The sequence below is a fragment of the Mytilus galloprovincialis genome, chromosome 13, assembly GCF_965363235.1.
Source record: "Mytilus galloprovincialis chromosome 13, xbMytGall1.hap1.1, whole genome shotgun sequence".
NCBI classification, from domain to species: Eukaryota; Metazoa; Mollusca; class Bivalvia; order Mytilida; family Mytilidae; genus Mytilus; species Mytilus galloprovincialis.
In genome coordinates, this window is record NC_134850.1 from 39,296,538 (window position 1) to 39,320,203 (window position 23,666).

The 23,666-nt window shown below is 33.2% G+C and overlaps 1 protein-coding gene across 1 annotated transcript in view; it reads right to left on the minus strand.

Moving 5' to 3' along the window:
- LOC143057517 (uncharacterized) overlaps window positions 1-23,666 on the minus strand; it is a 131,668-nt gene that overhangs the window by 78,297 nt on the left and 29,705 nt on the right. The window contains exons 9-13 of the mRNA XM_076230828.1: window positions 21,362-21,559; window positions 19,180-19,486; window positions 9,743-10,156; window positions 8,381-8,507; window positions 5,638-5,732 (exon numbers count right to left, since the gene is read on the minus strand). Coding sequence (XP_076086943.1) covers window positions 5,638-5,732; window positions 8,381-8,507; window positions 9,743-10,156; window positions 19,180-19,486; window positions 21,362-21,559 — 1,141 coding nt within the window. The remainder of the gene's footprint in view (window positions 1-5,637; window positions 5,733-8,380; window positions 8,508-9,742; window positions 10,157-19,179; window positions 19,487-21,361; window positions 21,560-23,666) is intronic.

Below are 23,666 nucleotides of genomic sequence, written 5' to 3' on the forward strand. Positions count from 1 at the left end.
ACATATGGTCAGTTTTGGTAATGTGGTCAAATAATTTTGTTGTACAAGTCAGCTGGAGGTATCAAAACTACTGAAATTTTGTTACGTATCAATATTTTGAAAAAAATGAGGACATGCTGGTATCCTAAATTTATGCGAACCAAAATTTTTTGTTATTATATTGCAATTTTGCTGTCCATTGTCATGATTGTATTATACATTGAATCCTGACATCAAAAATGTGGCTGATTTACTATGCGGGTATATAGATTTACAAATTAAAGTGCACATATGGTCAGTTTTGGTGGATGCGGTCAAATAATTTTGTTGTACAAGTCAACTGGAGGTATCAAAACTACTGAAATTTTGTTACGTATCAGTATTTTAAGTAAAAAGAGGACATGCTGGTACCCTTAATTTAGGCAAACAAAAATTTGTTGTTATTATATTGCAATATTGCTGTCCATTGTCATGATTGTATTATACATTGAATCCTGACATTAAAAATAAGGCTGATTTTCTATGCTGGTATTAAGATTTACAATTTAAAGTTCACATATGGTCAGTTTTGGTAATGTGGTCAAATAATTTTGTTGTACAAGTCAGCTGGAGGTATCAAAACTACTGAAATTTTGTTACGTATCAATATTTTGAATAAAATGAGGACATGCTGGTATCCTAAATTTATGCGAACCAAAATTTTTTGTCATTATATTGCAATTTTGCTGTCCATTGTCATGATTGTATTATACACTGAATCCTGACATAAAAAATATGGCTGATTAACTATGCGGGTATATAGATTTACAAATTAAAGTGCACATATGGTCAGTTTTGGTGGATGCGGTCAAATAATTTTGTTGTACAAGTCAACTGGAGGTATCAAAACTACTGAAATTTTGTTACGTATCAATATTTTGAATAAAATGAGGACATGCTGGTATCCTAAATTTATGCGAACAAAAATTTGTTGTTATTATATTGCAATATTGCTGTCCATTGTCATGATTGTATTATACATTGAATCCTGACATAAAAAATATGGCTGATTTACTATGCGGGTATATAGATTTACAAATTAAAGTGCATATATGGTCAGTTTTGGTGGATGCGGTCAAATAATTTTGTTGTACAAGTCAACTGGAGGCATCAAAACTACTGAAATTTTGTTACGTATCAGTATTTTAAGTAAAAAGAGGACATGCTGGCACCCTTAATTTATGCGAACAAAAATTTGTTGTTATTATATTGCAATATTGCTGTCCATTGTCATGATTGTATTATACATTGAATCCTGACATAAAAAATATGGCTGATTTACTATGCGGGTATATAGATTTACAAATTAAAGTGCATATATGGTCAGTTTTGGTGGATGCGGTCAAATAATTTTGTTGTACAAGTCAACTGGAGGCATCAAAACTACTGAAATTTTGTTACGTATCAGTATTTTAAGTAAAAAGAGGACATGCTGGCACCCTTAATTTATGCGAACCAAAATTTGTTGTTATTATATTGCAATATTGCTGTCCATTGTCATGATTGTATTATACATTGAATCCTGACATTAAAAATAAGGCTGATTTACTATGCTGGTATATAGATTTACAATTTAAAGTTCACATATGGTCAGTTTTGGTAATGCGGTCAAATAATTTTGTTGTACAAGTCAGCTGGAGGTATCAAAACTACTGAAATTTTGTTACGTATCAATATTTTGAATAAAATGAGGACATGCTGGTATCCTAAATTTATGCGAACCAAAATTTTTTATTATTATATTGCAATTTTGCTGTCCATTGTCAGGATTGTATTATACATTGAATCCTGACATAAAAAATATGGCTGATTTACTATGCGGGTATATAGATTTACAAATTAAAGTGCATATATGGTCAGTTTTGGTGGATGCGGTCAAATAATTTTGTTGTACAAGTCAACTGGAGGCATCAAAACTACTGAAATTTTGTTACGTATCAGTATTTTAAGTAAAAAGAGGACATGCTGGCACCCTTAATTTATGCGAAACCAAAATTTGTTGTTATTATATTGCAATATTGCTGTCCATTGTCATGATTGTATTATACATTGAATCCTGACATTAAAAATAAGGCTGATTTACTATGCTGGTATATAGATTTACAATTTAAAGTTCACATATGGTCAGTTTTGGTAATGTGGTCAAATAATTTTGTTGTACAAGTCAGCTGGAGGTATCAAAACTACTGAAATTTTGTTACGTATCAATATTTTGAATAAAATGAGGACATGCTGGTATCCTAAATTTATGCGAACCAAAATTTTTTGTTATTATATTGCAATTTTGCTGTCCATTGTCATGATTGTATTATACATTGAATCCTGACATCAAAAATGTGGCTGATTTACTATGCGGGTATATAGATTTACAAATTAAAGTGCACATATGGTCAGTTTTGGTGGATGCGGTCAAATAATTTTGTTGTACAAGTCAACTGGAGGTATCAAAACTACTGAAATTTTGTTACGTATCAGTATTTTAAGTAAAAAGAGGACATGCTGGTACCCTTAATTTAGGCAAACAAAAATTTGTTGTTATTATATTGCAATATTGCTGTCCATTGTCATGATTGTATTATACATTGAATCCTGACATTAAAAATAAGGCTGATTTTCTATGCTGGTATATAGATTTACAATTTAAAGTTCACATATGGTCAGTTTTGGTAATGTGGTCAAATAATTTTGTTGTACAAGTCAGCTGGAGGTATCAAAACTACTGAAATTTTGTTACGTATCAATATTTTGAATAAAATGAGGACATGCTGGTATCCTAAATTTATGCGAACCAAAATTTTTTGTCATTATATTGCAATTTTGCTGTCCATTGTCATGATTGTATTATACATTGAATCCTGACATAAAAAATATGGCTGATTAACTATGCGGGTATATAGATTTACAAATTAAAGTGCACATATTGTCAGTTTTGGTGGATGCGGTCAAATAATTTTGTTGTACAAGTCAACTGGAGGTATCAAAACTACTGAAATTTTGTTACGTATCAATATTTTGAATAAAATGAGGACATGCTGGTATCCTAAATTTATGCGGACAAAAATTTGTTGTTATTATATTGCAATATTGCTGTCCATTGTCATGATTGTATTATACATTGAATCCTGACATAAAAAATATGGCTGATTTACTATGCGGGTATATAGATTTACAAATTAAAGTGCATATATGGTCAGTTTTGGTGGATGCGGTCAAATAATTTTGTTGTACAAGTCAACTGGAGGCATCAAAACTACTGAAATTTTGTTACGTATCAGTATTTTAAGTAAAAAGAGGACATGCTGGCACCCTTAATTTATGCGAACCAAAATTTGTTGTTATTATATTGCAATATTGCTGTCCATTGTCATGATTGTATTATACATTGAATCCTGACATTAAAAATAAGGCTGATTTACTATGCTGGTATATAGATTTACAATTTAAAGTTCACATATGGTCAGTTTTGGTAATGCGGTCAAATAATTTTGTTGTACAAGTCAGCTGGAGGTATCAAAACTACTGAAATTTTGTTACGTATCAATATTTTGAATAAAATGAGGACATGCTGGTATCCTAAATTTATGCGAACCAAAATTTTTTATTATTATATTGCAATTTTGCTGTCCATTGTCAGGATTGTATTATACATTGAATCCTGACATAAAAAATATGGCTGATTTACTATGCGGGTATATAGATTTACAAATTAAAGTGCATATATGGTCAGTTTTGGTGGATGCGGTCAAATAATTTTGTTGTACAAGTCAACTGGAGGCATCAAAACTACTGAAATTTTGTTACGTATCAGTATTTTAAGTAAAAAGAGGACATGCTGGCACCCTTAATTTATGCGAACCAAAATTTGTTGTTATTATATTGCAATATTGCTGTCCATTGTCATGATTGTATTATACATTGAATCCTGACATTAAAAATAAGGCTGATTTACTATGCTGGTATATAGATTTACAATTTAAAGTTCACATATGGTCAGTTTTGGTAATGCGGTCAAATAATTTTGTTGTACAAGTCAGCTGGAGGTATCAAAACTACTGAAATTTTGTTACGTATCAATATTTTGAATAAAATGAGGACATGCTGGTATCCTAAATTTAATCGAACCAAAATTTTTTATTATTATATTGCAATTTTGCTGTCCATTGTCAGGATTGTATTATACATTGAATCCTGACATAAAAAATATGGCTGATTTACTATGCGGGTATATAGATTTACAAATTAAAGTGCATATATGGTCAGTTTTGGTGGATGCGGTCAAATAATTTTGTTGTACAAGTCAACTGGAGGCATCAAAACTACTGAAATTTTGTTACGTATCAGTATTTTGAGTAAAAAGAAGACATGCTGGCACCCTTAATTTAGGCGAACAAAAATTTGTAATCATTATTTAAATGAATTAAACTATTGCTGATTGTGGCTGCATAGTTCAAGGATGTATAACTAACAAGGACGTATACACCTAACATCAAATATACTTCTTTTCAAAAATATACATAATATGATTGAATTTGATCTCGGAATATATATATATATTCAGTGCCTGTTATCATTGTAACCGAGATCGTTTTTATAATAGATAGATTGTCAGATCACATATAAATTTGTGTTACGTTCTGTGCGTACTTATTTTCAATTATTTGTGTTTAATCCTGTTCATAAAACGGAAGTATTAATTTTCAAATTACTTTATTTTCGATGTTATACTACGAAACAAAGATATTAAAAATATTTTTTTTTTTAAATCAACGAAGAGCGGTCCTGGTTACAAGTTAACTTAGTGTTGACCAGACCAGTCAAAAGTTAACTTGGGAACAGGTCTGGTTTTGATCGGATTTGTTCAAGCAGAAGTTAACTTTGTGGCAGGACCGGTTTCCAAGTTAACTTATGTTAACTTTATGACAGGACGTCTGGTTCCGAAGTTAACTTACGTTAACTTATGACAGGACTGGTTCGAAGTTAACTTATATCAATAGCGGACCTGTTTCCAAGTTAACTTTTTGGCAGACATAAAAACAGTCCTAGGTCCAAGTCCGCTTTTCAAGTTAACTAGATTTTGGTCCTAGGACTGGTCAGAGCAGTCCCATATTCGGTCACAGGTTAACTTTGACCAGTCCAAATGACTGGTTATCAAGTTAACTTGCTGTACAGGTTAGGAGTGCACCCATCTGTAGATACTCCCAGTAGTTAAACTGCCACACAAGTCCTTGTTTACAGTAACATAAGTAAAGTAAATTAGTAGAATTTGTTTGAAATTTGATGCTGATTTAAATTTGTACTTTGTTATGATAATACTTGAACTTTAAAAACATTTGTTTTCAAAGCCAATACAAGCATCTGAGAGATACGAACCAGAACAGGTACTCCACTACACAGTCAAGGACAAGTCCCTACTCAGCTCCACTGTGTACTGGGACCTGATCCTGTTACAACAGTATAAAATACAGACAAACATAATGCCCCCGTCTTCTAACTAGTATAGGTTGAAGATAAAAATATACCATGAATCAGAATGCAAATAGGGATAATAAGCTAATGAAAGTTAAAACACCTACATATAAGGTATATATCACTATAAGTTTTATTCCCAGAAATAAATACCAGTAATGTATGTGTTACGTCTTGTGAACAGGAGATCTGTCATTGGCTCCAAACCATTGAAAACTGCTTTGGAGTCTGGGCCATCTACTATCAATCTACAACAGTTAATTCAATACATTTAGGTACAAATTACACATAATATCTATGCATATATATTGTAAATTTAAAAAAAAATATTACACTTTAATCTTACAAGATTCCAATGTCTGATCATAAAAAAGGTCATGTCTGCAAAATATCAATGCAGAGTTGATACAGTAATTGATTTCTGAATGCATCTTAGGCCAGGGTTTTTTAATTTGTTGGTTTGAAGAATTTTCACCTGAAAAAGTCGGGTCAGTTGGTCGTGAAAAAAAATAATCATTCAAGGCCAAAAGATATGTAAAAAAAATAATATATTTCAGCTTTGTAACAATATGTTTTGTATGATATTTAGTCATCATTTCTTAAATTCTAGTTCTATGAAATATTATTTCTCAACTGTTATAAACATAAAATGCATGCTATCGTCATATAATTTCCAAAAAGGGGTTTTTGTGCACGGACAAAGACGAAATTAAATCGTCATTTCACAAACCAGAAAAAAACTAGATCTGCATAGCTTTCTATCAATTTCGGGAAACTTGGTGAATAATGATCTTCAGAGAGCACGAAAACTAATAAATAAAAATTGCAAACATATTGTACGAAAAAAAGCTTTACATTCGTGTCATTAACGTATTAGACTCATCAACTGGAAAGACTAGGATATCAGATTTATCAGTTCCTGTTTTTGATATCCAAATGGACAAGTTTTTTTTTCATTATCTATGAAACAAGAACATTCCAAATTGTTTGTGAATATCTATTACTTTAACTTGACGACTTCAACGTTTGGACAGTTCCATTTCATCTATGAGATGATACATATTACGGAATTATGACAAAACAAGAATGTGTCCCTGGATGCCAAACTCGCACTATCATTTTCTATGTTCAGTGGATCATGAAATTTGGGTAAACACTCTAATTTGGCATTAAAATTAGGAAGATCATATCAATAGGAACATGTGCACTAAGTTTCAAGTTCATTGGACTTCAATTCATCAAAAACTATCTTGACCAAAATCTTTAACCTGAAGTGGGACAGACATACAGACATACAGACGAAGAACGGTCAAACAAATGTACGAACAGACACACAGACCAGAAAACATAATGCCCCTCTACTATCGTAGGTTGGGCATTAAAAGAGAAACAAACTTATTGTAATGGGTTTTTTAAACATATGTTTTGCTCCGCAAAATTATTTGCGCAAACAACATTTCAAGGTCAGTTGTGATCGATTTGCCTATTTTTAGATACATAGGTATTATTTTTGAAATTTATTTTTTCACAACACATGTGACAGCATGTTATCAATTCAGTTAGTGTTTTAAGCATTTATTTTAAAAAAGATTAATTTTATTTATATTTCAGGGATAATGTATTTGTTAGTTTGGGCGGGAATAAAAAAGCATGAAACGTCAATTTCATTTTTATTCTGCAAATTGGTAAAACTAGGGTTGGCGATTCTGTAAACCAACAAATTAAAAAAAAAAAAAAATGGCATTATATTAACTGTAAACAAGAATGTGGCAATAGTACACGGATGCCCCACTTGCACTATAATTTTCTATGTTTAGTGGACTGTGAAATTGTCCCTTAGTAAAAAGCAGTAATTCAGGTTGTAACACTGGTGATTATATTATTGGTATATTCTAATATAGATCTGTCAACCCTGATGTCAATTATTAACTAAATAAATACTGGTAGTGTAGCTGGCACAATGGTCAAGGCACTAGGTGACATTAACCAACAAAACAGCTAAGGGACTAGTTTAGATATATAGTAGCTCAGAAACTTATTTTTAATCCTTACTTACTTATTACATGTACAGCAGATAACAAGATGTATTTAAGCTTTTAAGTTACAATTTATTATATACAAAATATCCAATACTTTTACATGTATGAATCACATAAAACCCACCAGAGAACTTTAGTATAAAATATTCAGAGTTTCAGAGACCCCCCTTTTGGTATGTTAATTGTTTGTCAACAACATAGTAAACGTAGTAAAACATCTAGGTCAATCATGGTTTGGTCCATTAATCCAACGGGGATGCATACAATTAAAGGTACATGTCGTTTACGGGTTGCATGACTGCGGCACACTTGGTTTTGGTCTGGTAATTTCCTTGGTATCAGGAGTGAACGCCCTAGTAGTGGGCCACAGTCTACTTGAAGACTGTTGTGCACTCGCTTTTATACATCTGTCCCACAAACGTCTCGTGCCCCTATAGAGATGGTGGTCAAATTATGTTTTGCTGATTGGATGCGATCTCAGGTCATTAGGTCACTGATGTTAATAAACATAGTGATGCAAATGGTAAACAGAAGGTGGGAACAGTCGTTCAGTGAGGGGACCCCCCATGGTCAAACAGTGAAGACGAACTCTATATTATCATTCCCAGAAACCTTACTAACATTATTTTACATACCATTGCAATAAAAGTATATACAATGTCCATCCAATGTTTTTGTATATGCCTTCAAGTTGGCTAATAATAAAAGACAAACGTGAAAGTAGAAGTGAGTGTTTACGGAGTCGTATGTACAAACCTACAGCTTAACCCCTACACTGTAACAATATGATGGGCAAAAGGATCTAAGCAGTGTTGCTACACAAGAAAGAGTAAAAATAATATGGTTGAATGACATACCTGTGATTTTTTATATCAGGATTAGTCCCATCACAACGAATAATCCAATCAGGTCTGTGTTCTTCAGGGATGAGAGACAGGCAGTCAACATGCTTAAGGGTGTCTCTACTAGCATTTCTTATATAACCTGAAAAAAATTGTGATCGAATGTATTGGGAAAAAAATCATAAAGGATTAGGAATCCATGGAACCCTGTATCTGTTGACATTTGCTGCTGTCAGAGTTAAAGTGTAATGTTGACTTTCAAAACTAAGGAAACTTTTCAGAGAAAAAAATAAAACAATGACCAATGAACCATAAAAATGAGGTCAATGTCAGATGAATCATGCGAGACAGAAATGTATACATTACAAGCTCAATCTATGTATTAAACATAGTTGACCTATTGCTAATAGTATCCAAGAAACAAACTTAACTATGAGAACTTAACATTGAACAATGTACCACCAAAATGAGTTCAAGGTCAGATGATACCTGCCAGACAGACATATAAATCTTACAATCCTTCCATACAACAAATATAGTTGATCTATTCTTATAGTTTAAGAATAACAGAACAAAACACAAAAACTTTACACTGAGCAATGGAGCATGAAAATGAGATCAAGGTCAAATAAAACTGAGAGACTGACATGTACATCATACGATATTTCCATACACCAAATATAGTTGACCTATTGAATAGTGGTATTAGAAATAAAAGACCAAAACTCAAAACTGAACTTTGACCACTGGAACATGAAAAAGTTGTCAAGGTTAAATGATATCTGCCAGCTGGACATATATCATTCCATACTCCAAATAAAGAAGACCTATTGCTTATAGTGTCTGATCTATGGACTTGACCTTGAAAGCTTAACCTTGTTCACTGATCCATGAAATGTGGTCAAGGTCAAATGAAAACTGTATGACTGGCATGAAAGAAATAAACATGACAAAAAATCTGAACCTTTTTTTTAAGTATTCACTGAACCATGAAAATGAGGTCAAGGACAATGGACATATGACAGACACAAACTTTGTAACATGAGGTATCTATATACAAAGTATGAAGCATCCAGGTCTTCCAACTTCTAAAATATTAAACTTTTAAGCAGTTAGCTAACACCTTAAATTTATGTTCTGCTTTACATTAATTATGCATAATTTTAAGTTTTAAGCTTTAATCTAAATTGTGCCTCAGTTATAGTTGCTATCATGTATATATGTTATCTATTATTGTAAAAAAAAAGTGCCAAAGAGCTTATGATTGTACTAGCTGTTATATTTGAACTAAATCAAAACAAAACTTTTGTATTTTTATAATTTCTATTCTGTAAATCCTATCAAGACTCTATGCAATATAGTGTATATATATATTACCTGTAGTCGGTGTAGTCAAATCAACAAGGACACCTTGAGTGTTGATTATAGATGTATATCCAAGATAATTCCTAACAAGAAAATTCACAAAGAAAATCTTGTTGTGTGGTAGCTGTATCTGGTCAAAGGTAAATTGTTTACTCTTCCCAACACCTAATCTTTCATAATGGGAAAAATATCCTGATCTAGATCTTTTAAAATGATGTCCTTCAATGGCTTCCACAAGTTCACATGCTCCATCTGTAGAGTCAAAATTAAAACTCATACATTTGGTAGGAGGTAAATCAGCACATGATCTGGCACAATCTCCAGGTGTATGTTGGGAGGAGTCTTTGCCTGCTTTAGGTCCAACTAACTTTCCACGGCGTGGGCTAGTAAACATCCCTAATACCTTTCGATTAAGAGGATCAGACTCTGAAAAAAATCATAATAGAATTGAATAAAATGCTTCGCCTAGAGCAACCTGATACGACCACAGAGATTGAACCCTGAGCAGTTGGGGCAAATTTAGACACAATATTCCAGCTTGATACTGTCTGAATTTGTATTGTGATCAAATTTTTCACATAAAATAGATATCCGACACAAAATAGATGTGGTCAAAGATCTTACATATCTTTTGCACAATACTGTGCAATTAAAGATTTCTTCTTGAAACTTTCAAAATTTCGAAATTTAAAAGATTTTGAAAAAAATATGAACCCCATAAATAAATTGGGACCCCCACCTTTTTGAATCCCCCCTTTTAGTAATTAGCCCCAAACTCTATCTCAGCCTTCCTTTATCCATACACTTAAACACAAGTTATTGTCTGCAAACTAGAAAAAGGTTGCTTTGGCCCCTTTTTGGCCCTTAGGGTAGATAGGGTGTCTTCCTCCATCTTGGATTTGGAAATACCAGAAAACAAGGTCTAGATCTTTAATAAAATGTGCAAAATTTTAGAGTAGTAGGTAATTCATGTGTAAGAACTTTCATTTCAATATTAAAAATGACATGTTTATCATATCTATAGATATAGGAAGATGTGGTGTGAGTGCCAATGAGACAACTCTCCATACAAATAACAATTTAAAAAGTAAACCATTATAGGTTAAAGTATGGCCTTCAACACGGAGCCTTGGCTCACACCGAACAACAAGCTATAAAGGGCCCCAAAATTACTAGTGTAAAGCCATTCAAATGGGAAAACCAACGGTCTAATCTATATAAACAAAACGAGAAACGAGAAACACGTATATATTACATAAACAAACGACAACTACTGTACATCAGATTCCTGACTTAGGACAGGTGCAAACATTTGCAGCGGGATTAAACGTTTTAATGGATCCAAACCTTCTCCCTTTTTCTGAAACAATAGCATAACATCACAACAAAGAAAAACATACGATAAAATATCAATTGGCAGACTTAACTCAATCAAAAAACGTATGATTAAACAATGAACGAATAAATTTGATCTGCGATATCTGAATACAAATGCACAGTTAATTAAATATTAGAGACAAACATTCATGACCAAAAAGCTAACAAACAAATTCAAACACAGGACATGACTGAGAAATATTTAACCAATCAATGTTCACTTTAGAAACTAGAGGCTCTAAAGAGCCTGTGTCGCTCACCTTGGTCTATGTGCATATTAAACAAAGGACACAAATGGATTCATGACAAAATTGTATTTTGGTGATGGTGATGTGTTTGAAGTTCTTATTTTACTGAACGATTTTGCTTCTTACAATTATATCTATAATGAACTTTGCCCATTAGTAACAGAGAACTATATTTGGTAAAAATTTACATAAATTTACCAAATTAATGAAAATTGTTAAAAATTGACTATAAAGGGCAATAACTCCTTAAGGGGTCAATTGACCATTTAGGTCATGTTGACTTATTTGTAGATCTTACTTTGCTGAACATTATTGCTGTTTACAGTTTATCGCTATCTATAATAGTATTCAAGATAACCAAAAACAGCAAAATTTCTTCAAAAATTACCAATTGGAGGGCAGCAACCCAACAACGGGTTGTCCAATTCATCTGAAAAATTCAGGGCAGATAGATATTGACTTGATTAACAATTTAACTTCTTGTCAGATTTGCTCTAGATGCTTTGGTTTCATAGTTATAAGCCAAAAACTGCATTTTACCCCTATGTTCTATTTTTAGCCGTGGCGGCCATCTTGGTTGAATGGCCAGGTCATCGGACACATTTTTTAAACTAGATACCCCAAAGATGATTGTGGCCTAGTAGTTACAGTGGAGATTTTGTAAAAGATTACTTAGATTTATGAAAAATGGTTAAAGATTGACTATAAAGGGCAATAACTCCTAAAGGGGTCAACTGACCATTTTGGTCATGTTGACTTATTTGTAGATCTTACTTTGCTGAACATTATTGCTGTTTACAATTTATCTCTATCTATAATAATATTCAAGATAATAACCAACTAGAGGCTCTAAAGAGCCTGTGTCGCTCACCTTGGTATATGTGAATATTAAACAAAGGAAGCAGATGGATTCATGACAAAATTGTGTTTAGGTGATTGTGATGTGTTTGTACATCTTACTTTACTGAACATTCTTGCTCCTTACAATTATCTCTATCTATAATGATCTTGGCCCAGTAGTTTCAGTGGAAAATGTTAGTAAAAATTTACAAATTTTATGAAAATTGCTTAAAATTGACTATAAAGGACAATAACTCCTTAGGGGGTCAACTGACCATTTTTGTCATGTTTGACTTATCTTTAGGTCTTACTTTGCTGTACATTATTGCTGTTTACAGTTTATCTCTATCTATAATAATATTCAAGATAATAACAAAAACGTCAAAATTTTCTTAAAATTACCAATTATGGGGCAGCAACCCAACAACCGGTTGTCGGATCCATCTGAAAATTTCAGGGCAGATAGATCTTGACATGATAAACAATTTCACTCCGTCAGATTTGCTCTAAATGCTTTGATTTTTGAGTTATAAGCCAAAAACTGCATTTTACCCCTATGTCCTATATTTAGCCGTGGCAGCCATCTTGGTTGGATGGCCGGGTCACCGGACACATTTGTTAAACTACATACCCCAAAGATGATTGTGGCCAAATTTGGATTAATTTAGCCCAGTTGTTTCAGAGGAGAAGATTTTTGTAAAAGATTACTAAGATTTACGAAAAATGGTTAAAAATTGACTATAAAGGGCAATAACTCCTTAAGGGGTCAACTGACCATTTCGGTCATGTTGACTTATTTGTAAATCTTACTTTGCTGAACATTATTGCTGTTTACAGTTTATCTCTATCTATAATAATATTCAAGATAATAACCAAAAACAGCAAAATTTCCATAAAATTACCAATTCAGGGGCAGCAACCCATCAACGGGTTGTCCGATTCATCTGAAAATTTCTGGGCAGATAGATCTTGACCTGATAAACAATTTTACCCCATGTCAGATTTGCTCTAAATGCTTTGGTTTTTGAGTTATAAGCCAAAAACTGCATTTTACCCCTATGTTCTATTTTTAGCCATGGCAGCCATCTTGGTTGGTTGGCGGGGTCACCGGACACATTTTTTAAACTAGATACCACAATGATGATTGTGGCCAAGTTTGATTAAATTTGGCTTAGTAGTTTCAGAGGAGAAGATTTTTGTAAAAGTTAACGACGACGGACGCAGGACGACGACGGACGCAGGACGACGACGGACGCAGGACGACGGACGACGGACGCAAAGTGATGGGAAAAGCTCACTTGGACCTTCGGGCCAGGTGAGCTAAAAAACCGGTTTTTTTATAATCTTGAAGTTTATACAAATGTTGTAAGAATAAGTGAAAAATTGAAGATATTACAAATAATGAAAGCTGGTGTACAGACAAGATCCATATAAATAAAAAATAACAAAAAAGCATTATAAACAGTATCAACAGGTCGAATTAACAAGAAAATACGATTTGAGAGTACTTGCAGTTACTGACAGCTAGTTAAAAGCCAAAACCAATAAATAATTGTTCTTAACAAAAAACAGAAAACTTTTGTCTGATTAAATATTTTCCAACTTTGCCACAAAAGGAAAGGCAACTCAAATGCAAGGGCAGATAATTCAGATTAATGTACTTTTACAATAGAATGTTAGGAATTTAACTGTTATAGAATGTAGCAAGAAAACGGGTCATGTGACCACATATTTTTCTTTTTCTTAACTGAAAGCATACTATTAAAGCAATCTTCTTATATGTTATCTCAAAATTCTATGGTGTAGTTTACGCTTTATTGCAGAAAATTGGTTTTTCCATGCATAATCTATACAAAATTTATCAATTTTGAACACTGTGTAGCGTGAAAATAAGCCCCTTGACCCATTCTTTTTATCATTATTTTGTAAAAAGCACTATATAAACTACATGTTGGCAAATTTAAAAAAAGTTCTATGGATTATAATTTAGACACCCCATCTACCTTTAGGTGGTACCCAACACCTCCACTAAAATTAGTTTGGCTCGTTTAATTTTCATAAAACTTTATATATAGCAGTTTGACAAACACTAATTTTGATCATTGAGAAGCTTAATATTTCCTTAACAATACAACATGGTTAAAACGTTTAGCTGATTTTACAGAGTTATCTCCCTGTCAGATTTGCTCTAAATGTTTTGGTTTTAGAAATATGAGCTAACAAGAATGTGTCCAAAGAACACGGATGCCCCACTCCCACTATCATTTTCCATGTTCAATGGACCGTGAAATTGGATAAAAAATATAATTAGGCATTAAAATTAGAAAGATAATATCATAGGGAACATGTGTACTAAGTTTCAAGTTGATTGGACTTCAACTTCATCAAAAACTACCTTGACCAAAAACTTTAACCTGAAACTCGCACTTTCATTTTCTATGTTCAGTAGACCGTGAAATTGGGGTGAAAAGTTTAATTTGGGTTGAAAATTAGAAATATCATATCATAAGGAACATGTGTACCAAGTTTCAAGTTGATTGGACTTTAACTTCATCAAAAACTACCTTGACCAAAAACTTTAACCTGAAACTCGCACTATCATTTTCCATGTTCAATGGACCGTGAAATTGGTTAAAAAATATAATTAGGCATTAAAATTAGAAAGATAATATCATAGGGAACATGTGTACTAAGTTTCAAGTTGATTGGACTTCAACTTCATCAAAAACTACCTTGACCAAAAACTTTAACCTGAAGCGGGACAGAGGACAGACGGACAGACAGATGAACGTACGGACGAACGGACGCACAGACCAGAAAACATAATGCCCCTCTACTATTGTAGGTGGGGCATAAAAACAGCAAAATTTTCTTAAAAGTTAAAATTCAGTAGCATCAACCCAACAACAGGTTGTCTGATTCATCTAAAATTCCAGTCTTCATTCATTTTAAAAAGTGTAGCAAGGAATGTAGTTAGATCTAAGCGTTCACATTTAAAGTTAGATTGATTCTATTTAGATCAATTCAAACTAAACTACCTCTTTTTTGGTGTTTTAGTTTAGACCGATTGAAGATCGATTCAAAGCAATTACATTAGCCCTTAAACTAATCTAAAGTGAACCTATCTAGTTTAAATCGATCTAAATGTCCTAGTGTGAACATGTTTGTTTCATAATAATCTAGAGCGAATTGAACATGCAAGAGCGCTAACAAGACTGGATGGACAACTAGAGGCTCTAAAGAGCCTGTGTCGCTCACCTTGGTCTATGTGAATATTAAACAAAGGAAGCAGATGGATTCATGACAAAATTGTGTTTTGGTGATGGTGATGTGTTTGTATGTCTTACTTTACTGAACATTCTTGCTGCTTACAGTTATCTCTATCTATAATGAACTTGGCCCAGTAGTTTCAGTGGAAAATGTTAGTAAAAATTTACAAATTTTATGAAAATTGTTAAAAATTGACTATATAGGACAATAACTCCTTAGGGGTCAATAGACCATTTCAGTCATGTTGACTTATTTGTAAATCTTACTTTGCTGTACATTATTGCTGTTTAAAGTTTATCTCTATCTATAATAATATTCAAGATAATAACCCAAAACAGTAAAATATCCTTAAAATTACCAATTTAGGGGCAGCAACCCAACAACAGGTTGTCCGATTTATCTGAAAATTTCAGGGCAGATAGATCTTGACCTGATAAACAATTTTACCCTTGTCAGATTTGCTTCAAATGCTTTGGTTTTTGAGTTATAAGCCAAAAACTGTATTTTACCCCTATGTTCTATTTTTAGCCATGGCGGCCATCTTGGTTTGATGGCCGGGTCACCGGACACATTTTCTAAACTAAATACCCCAAAGATGATTGTTGCCAAGTTTGGATTAATTTGGCCCAGTAGTTTCAGAGGAGAAGATTTTTGTAAAAGATTACTAAGATTAACGAAAAATGGTTAAAAATTGACTATAAAGGGCAATAACTCCTAAAGGGGTCAACTGACCATTTCGGTCATGTTGACTTATTTGTAAATCTTGCTTTGCTGAACATTATTGCTGTTTACAGTTTATCTCTATCTATAACCAGATGCTCCGCAGGGCGTAGCTTTATACGACCGCAGAGGTTGAACCCTGAACGGTTGGGGCAAGTATGGACACAACATTCAAGCTGGATTCAGCTCTAAATTTGGATTGTGATTAAATAGTTGACACAGCATAGGTTTCTGACACAGAATGAATGTGTTCTAATGAACTTAAAATTTTTGTTTTCTCTTAGAGCAATTCACTATGCTGTTGAATATTAATCCTCTCAAAAAAATGTTTGAAGAAATTTTCTTTTTTATTTATGAAATTTCAAATGAGAAAAATTGAACCCAATTTTTTTGATCACATCCCCCTTTCCCTTATTCCAAAACTAATCTCAATTAAAATTTCTAATGGAGTTTGCAACAATAACTACTCATTTAAATACATCATAAAATATTAAGATGTAAAAAAACTGCTTGTTATCACTGAATGGTAAAGATTATTTTAATTTATCAGTTGGTAGTAAAAAGTGAATATACATTGTATATTGTATATAACAAAGATTTAAGTTGATTCTGGACAAAGAAAGATAACTCCAATTAAAAAAAAATCTTGCTATTGCACAATATTTTGCAATTAGATATTTCTTGCTTACTATTCTAGACAAAGAAAGATAACTCTAATTAAAAAAAAATTTGCTATTTCACAATATTGTGCAATTAGATATTTCTTGCCATTGCGCAATACTGTGCAATTGAAAAGACTTGCTATTGCACAATACTTAATATAATAATTTTAAATCCTGATTTGGACCAACTTGAAAACTGGGTCCATAATAAAAAATCTAAGTACATTTTTGGATTCAGCATATCAAAGAACCCCAAGATTTCAATTTTTGTTAAAATCAGACTAAGTTTAATTTTGGACCCTTTGGACTTTAGTGTAGACCAATTTGAAAACAGGACCAAAAATGAAGAATCTACATACACAGTTAGATTTGGTATATCAAAAAACCCCATTTATTCAATTTTTGATGAAATCAAACAAAGTTTAATTCTGGACCCCGATTTGGACCAACTTGAAAACTGGGCCAATAATCAAGAATCTAAGTACATTTTTAGATTCAGCATATCAAAGAACCTAACTGATTCATTTTTTGTCAAAATCAAACTAAGTTTAATTTTGGACCCTTTGGACCTTAATGTAGACCAATTTGAAAACGGGACCAAAAGTTAAGAATCTACATACACAGTGATGACAGTTAGATTCGGCATATCAAAGAACTCCAATTATTCAATTTTGATGAAATCAAACAAAGTTTAATTTTGGACCCTTTGGGCCCCTTATTCTTTGGGACCAAAACTCCCAAAATCAATACCAACCTTCCTTTTATGGTCATAAACCTTGTGTTTAAATTTCATAGATTTCTATTTACTTATACTAACGTTATGGTGCGAAAACCAAGAAAAATGCTTATTTGGGTCCCTTTTTGGCCCCTAATTCCTAAACTGTTGGGACCTAAACTCCCAAAATCAATACCAACCTTCCTTTTGTAGTCATTAACATTGTGTTTAAATTTCATTGATTTCTATTTACTTAAACTAAAGTTATTGTGCGAAAACAAAGAATAATGCTTATTTGGGCCCTTTTTTGGCCCCTAATTCCTAAACTGTTAAAACCAAAACTCCCAAAATCTATACCAACCTTCCTTTTGTGGTCATAAACCTTGTGTTAAAATTTCATAGATTTCCATTCACTTTTACTAAAGTTAGAGTGCGAAAACTAAAAGTATTCGGACGACGACGACGACAACGCAGACGACGACGCCAACGTGATAGCAATATACGACGAAAATTTTTTCAAATTTTGCGGTTGTATAATAATATTCAAGATAATAACCAAAAACAGTAAAATTTCCTTAAAATTACCAATTTAGCGGCAGCAACCTAACAACAGGTTGTCCGATTCATCTGAAAATGTCAGGGCAGATAGATCCTGACCTGATAAACAATTTTTTCTATAACAGATTTGCTCTAAATGCTTTGGTTTTTGACTTATAAGCCAAAAACTGCATTTTACCCCCATGTTCTATTTTTAGCCATGGCCGCCATCTTGGTTGGATGGCCGGGTCAGCGGACACATTATTTAAACTAGATACCCCAAAGATGATTGTGGCCAAGTTTGGATTAATTTGGCCCAGTAGTTTCAGAGGAGAAGATTTTTGTAAAAGATTACTAAGATTTACGAAAAATGGTTAAAAATTGACTATAAAGGGCAATAACTCCTAAAGGGGTCAACTGACCATTTTCGTCATGTTGACTTATTTGTAAATCTTACTTTGCTGAACATTATTGCTGTTTACAGTTTATCTCTATCTATAATAATATTCAAGATAATAACCAAAAACAGTAATATTTCCTTTAAATTACCAATTTAGGGGCAGCAACCCAACAACGGGTTGTCCAATTCATCTGAAAATTTCAGGGCAGATAGATCTTGATCTGATAAACAATATAACCCTGTCAGATTTGCTCTAAATGTTATAAGCCAAAAACTGCATTTTACCCCTATGTTCTATTTTTCGCCATGGCGGCAATTTTGGTTGGTTGGCCGGGTCACCGGACACATTTTTTAAACTAGATACCCCAATGATGATTGTGGCTAAGTTTGGTTTAATTTGGCCCAGTAGTTTCAGGAGAAGATTTTTGTAAAAGTTAATGACGACGGAGGACGATGGACGACGGACGAAGACGCTGGACACAAAATGATGGGAAAAGCTCACTTGGCCCTTTGGGCCAGGTGAGCTAAAAAAGCAATTGTTTGATGAATAGATGAAGGATTGATGTTAAATGTTATGAATATCTATCAACTTTTTGTATTCATTATTCAACATCTATTTGTAATATATTTTTGGTGTCTAAATGGGTGTTAGAATACATAGAGATACATATACAAATTACCTGCTGTAATATGATTTATAGTGCTTTGGTCAAGTTCAACATCTTGCCATGGAACAATCTGTTCACCCCATATGTCTTTTCCATAACCCATTGCCACTTTTGTTTCTACAAGCTCTGAATCTTCATAAACAGTCACTGAAGCTTTTATAACTGATGGGTTACTGGTTGTCTTGTAATCTTCATCAATTCTCCCACCAGGTGGGGTTACATCATATGTTGATAGATAACAGGAAGCTGTAGACTTTTGACCAGAGTCATTCTCAGCAGTTACAGTGAAGTACAGAGGTACACCAGATACTTTCAAAACCTATTAAAACATTTTTCTTCTTCTAAATCAAGACTTTTATTTACCACAAGAAACCAACACATTATGCCTCTTGGTCTGGACCCTATACCTGCTTTTCCTGTAAACTATCCTATTATGTTTTTTTGGCTTTTATTCAAATTGTACATTGCATTATGGACATGTAAGAGGCTATGAAAATAGACAGCAAACCAGTTTTTTATTACTTTTATTAGATCCATTTTTGGCAGATCATTATTCACAAATGGCACAAACAGTGAGTTTCTATTGGAAAAGAAGGGAATATTGATGAAGGCAATTTTGATAATATAATATTTAAGATTAAAAATTTTAATGTATCTAAATTGCATCCAAAGACATTTTTATGCCCAGATATACCACTCTTATAAACTAGTAATTGCCAGTTGGGAATTAACCCTACCTTTACACCAAAAAAAAAACCCAATTTATTTATGGGCAAAAACTCTAATAAGGGCTTGTCAAACAATTTCACTAATCCAACTAGTTTGCAGGTCTTGTTTTGATGATCATTTTTGTTTATTTCAGTAACTTTCTAATACAGTTTTTCAGGTATTATTGCGAACCTAATTATACCTTACCACTGATTCACCTGATAGTTACCTGTCCATTTAAACTTTTGGCAGTGATATTGTCCCATTGAACAATTACAACAGGTATTGTTCTCTGTATAGTTTATTCACTGGAACCTTTAAAATTTCTTCTAAGAGAAAATATAAGCAGATAAACTTTTAACTCAGGTAAATTAATCAATTAGTGATAGATTTCTCTTAGAAGAAATTTCAAGGTCCCAGTGAATAAACAGGCATATGGCATTTGCACCGATTTTTAAAATTTGCCTTTTTTTCATTTGCCCCAATTTTATAATTGCTCCTATTTTCATTTACAGTTTAACATAGATGAATAAATACTGGCCATACATATCAGAAGGTCATTGCAAATGATAGTGAGAAACATATACTTATTTTTTCTACACACCTCAATCTTCAATGTCTTTGCAATGATATATCTAAAATATTTATAGATGAAACTTTTAAGTGCTGTCCTAAATACTTTTATGATACATGTATCAGTTATTTACTTTACACGGATGTAAAATTGGAAACTGTGTACCTCTAAAATACGCCTTCTTCCAAGCAAAAGTGTTATGAAGTATTGTTGAAAATAATTTGCAATCTCTGCCGTCAAAAACATCTTTCCTTTGTGGCCGAGGTTATACAGGCTCAGAACTGTTGGAGGAAAATCCAGTCTGTTGGGCTGCGCACAGAGTATACAGACCAATTATTCATTTTTTATAAAGAAGGCAGTTATTTTTCTCGTTTGAATTGTTTTACATTGTCATTTCGGGGCCTTTTATAGCTGACTGTGCAGTATGGGCTTTGCTCATTGTTGAAGGCTGTACGGTTACCTATAAATGTTAATTTCTGTGTCATTTTGGTCTCTTGTGGAGAGTTTTCCCATTGGCAATCATACCACATCCTTTTTTTTATTGAGTGACATTGGTAAAAGGCTATCTGAATTGACTGACAATTCATAACATTTGTACAATTGCTATAACGGAAGAGATTTATGATAATACATAAAAATAGCATTCACCTGTAATATACCTGGAAAAAAAGAAGCGCAAATGCAAAACGCCAGAATAAACTATACAGCGAACAATACCTGTTGTTTTTGTTCAATGGGACAAAAGAGCTGCCAAAATTTTAAATGGACAGTAACTATCAAGTGAATCTGTGGTAAGGTATAATTGGGTTCGCATTATATAAAAAAAAAGAAGCAAAAATATGCACAAGCAATAGAGAATACTTGAAAATTACATTAAAGTTAGACTTCAACATAATAATTTTTTTTAAAAACCTCTGACAATATTGTTGCAGGTCCTCCCAGTTCTCTCTTGTCCAATACATCTCTACCATCAGGTACAGTTCCGACATCCAGGTATAACCTGATACCACTTCTGTCATCACCAGCATGGATAGATACTTCAAACTGAGGCTCTGTGAAATCCTGATTTGGTATTTGTCTTACCAAACACTTTGTTGTGGAACGTTTCTTCTGGAATTTTTCATAAAACAGTTTGATTAAGTAAAACAGAAATTGCACAATTCAGTCAATCAATTTCTATTTTAAGGAATCACTAACTGAATGAGAAACATTTGTTTCTATTATTATTATCATTTATACCCTAGCTGCAAAAACGTAGCTCTTAAGGTCCTTTTGATGATTTTTGATATTTGCGGCCCATAGACAAAAATTTTTTCAAAGGACAATAGAGCTACGTTTTCGCAGCTAATTTATACCCATGCTAAGTATTCATTAATTGAAATAGAAGTAGGTAAGTGATGGATCAATTCTAGAATTTTATAACCTGATTTTTGGATTTATGTCTGTTTGCAAGTAATTGATGAAGAAACAAGTTGCTTTCTTTAAAAAAAGAAATGCAATCGTAAACCCAAATGGTTGTTTGGTATTAAATATTAGATAATTGTTTACTTAAGATGTATTGTTTTATATAATTATTGTGGTATAAGAATTAAAAACTGACATTGATTGTTTACTTAATGAAATTACAATTCAATGTGGGTTGATATATTTTCGCTAAAGCTGTGATCACACATTCACGATTTTTACTGCCGTCCTTGACAGGACCATTCCCAATTAAAATTTGTCAAAAGTCTGATCAAGATCCTGTGAATCGTGGAAAGAAATTCAAACTTCAATTAATTAATCATGACAACAATCAGATATTGTTCAGGAAGCGTCGATATTCAACCGTTTCCAAGAGAATTTTTTCACGATAATCCCGTTCTCAATCCGCTTCTAATCCGATTTGTATCTTTCGCAAAGTAAAATTCGACCAAATTGGTCACAACTGCATCCCGATTCTACCGAATGTAATCCGACAGAGATCAGACAGTGACCAGACAGTGAACCGACGCTGACAGAAGTTATCCTTTCGAAAACTGTCGACATACTCGGGATGATCAGGTACTGTCGGAACGGAATTCTATCACGATCCTCTCTATCTCATTGCAAACGTCTTTGTCTGGTCTCAGTCGTATTGTATTCTGTAATTGTCGGGACTCTGAGGTGGGTATCATTGGCGAATTTCGTATTAATAACAGGACTGTTCCGGAACGATTTCGGCAAAGACGGTTTGAAATCGACTAGATCTGGATGCAATCTGGACTCAATCGGCAGAAAAACATCAATGAAAAATTTCTCCAGATCATTCCCGTTCCACAGGACACCGTCCAGAAAACACAGAACAATGTTAGAATTTTTATCCGATACAGCAGAATCTGCCACGACATAGTCACGCTTGTCATCCGGCTAGACAAAGTCAGCTGAGTTTCCCCGAATGTTACGGGACGCACCTAAATGTCCGGTGCTTCGCCGAACTATCAAGACCATACCCGACCCGTAGCCTATCTGTTACGAATTTAAACGACTGCGTTCAGACAATGATAGGACATTCCAGATAATTGAGGATAGTAATCCGACTTTTTCACTTTTCGTGTCTTATTGCTGTCTGATCTCAAACGGGAGCAATAATCGGCAATGTGTGATCCCCGCATTAAGGAATCATTGCCCACGACCAAGGAATATTTGTTTTTTCTCTCTCCCGAAAGACAATATGCTGAGTCAACCACTGGATGTTCCATTTTAAGGTGCTGGTTTTTTATAAGAGTTATTTTTTTAGGCTAAAGTTCAACTACAAATGTGAAGAAATGTAATTAATTGATGATTACTTGTGTTCAAAAAATGCAGTACGTGAACCTGTAAATAGCTGTGGTGGTTATTTTTTTTATAAAATTTGATATGTTCATGGTTATTTGAACAATGGCTTGATATTGATCATTATTAATATCTTTACACCAGCTCTGCAAGATTTTTGTGATGCTTAGGGTAGTAAGCATTGGCAATTTTAAGTTGTGTGCTTTCTGCTCTTAAAAGTTTTAGATGGCAAAACGCTTTTGTTAAAAACAAAAACTTATTAAAAATTTTAACTCGCTTTGAAGATATTTTCTGAATGTTCCAAGTAAGAAGCATGTTGTTTGGTGGTTGTCTTTTTTTGGTGCAGTTCATATTTGCTTTTTGTTTCTGGTTTGAAGTTAGCAGTTACATGTATAGTATACATGTAACAGCTAACTTTGACTAC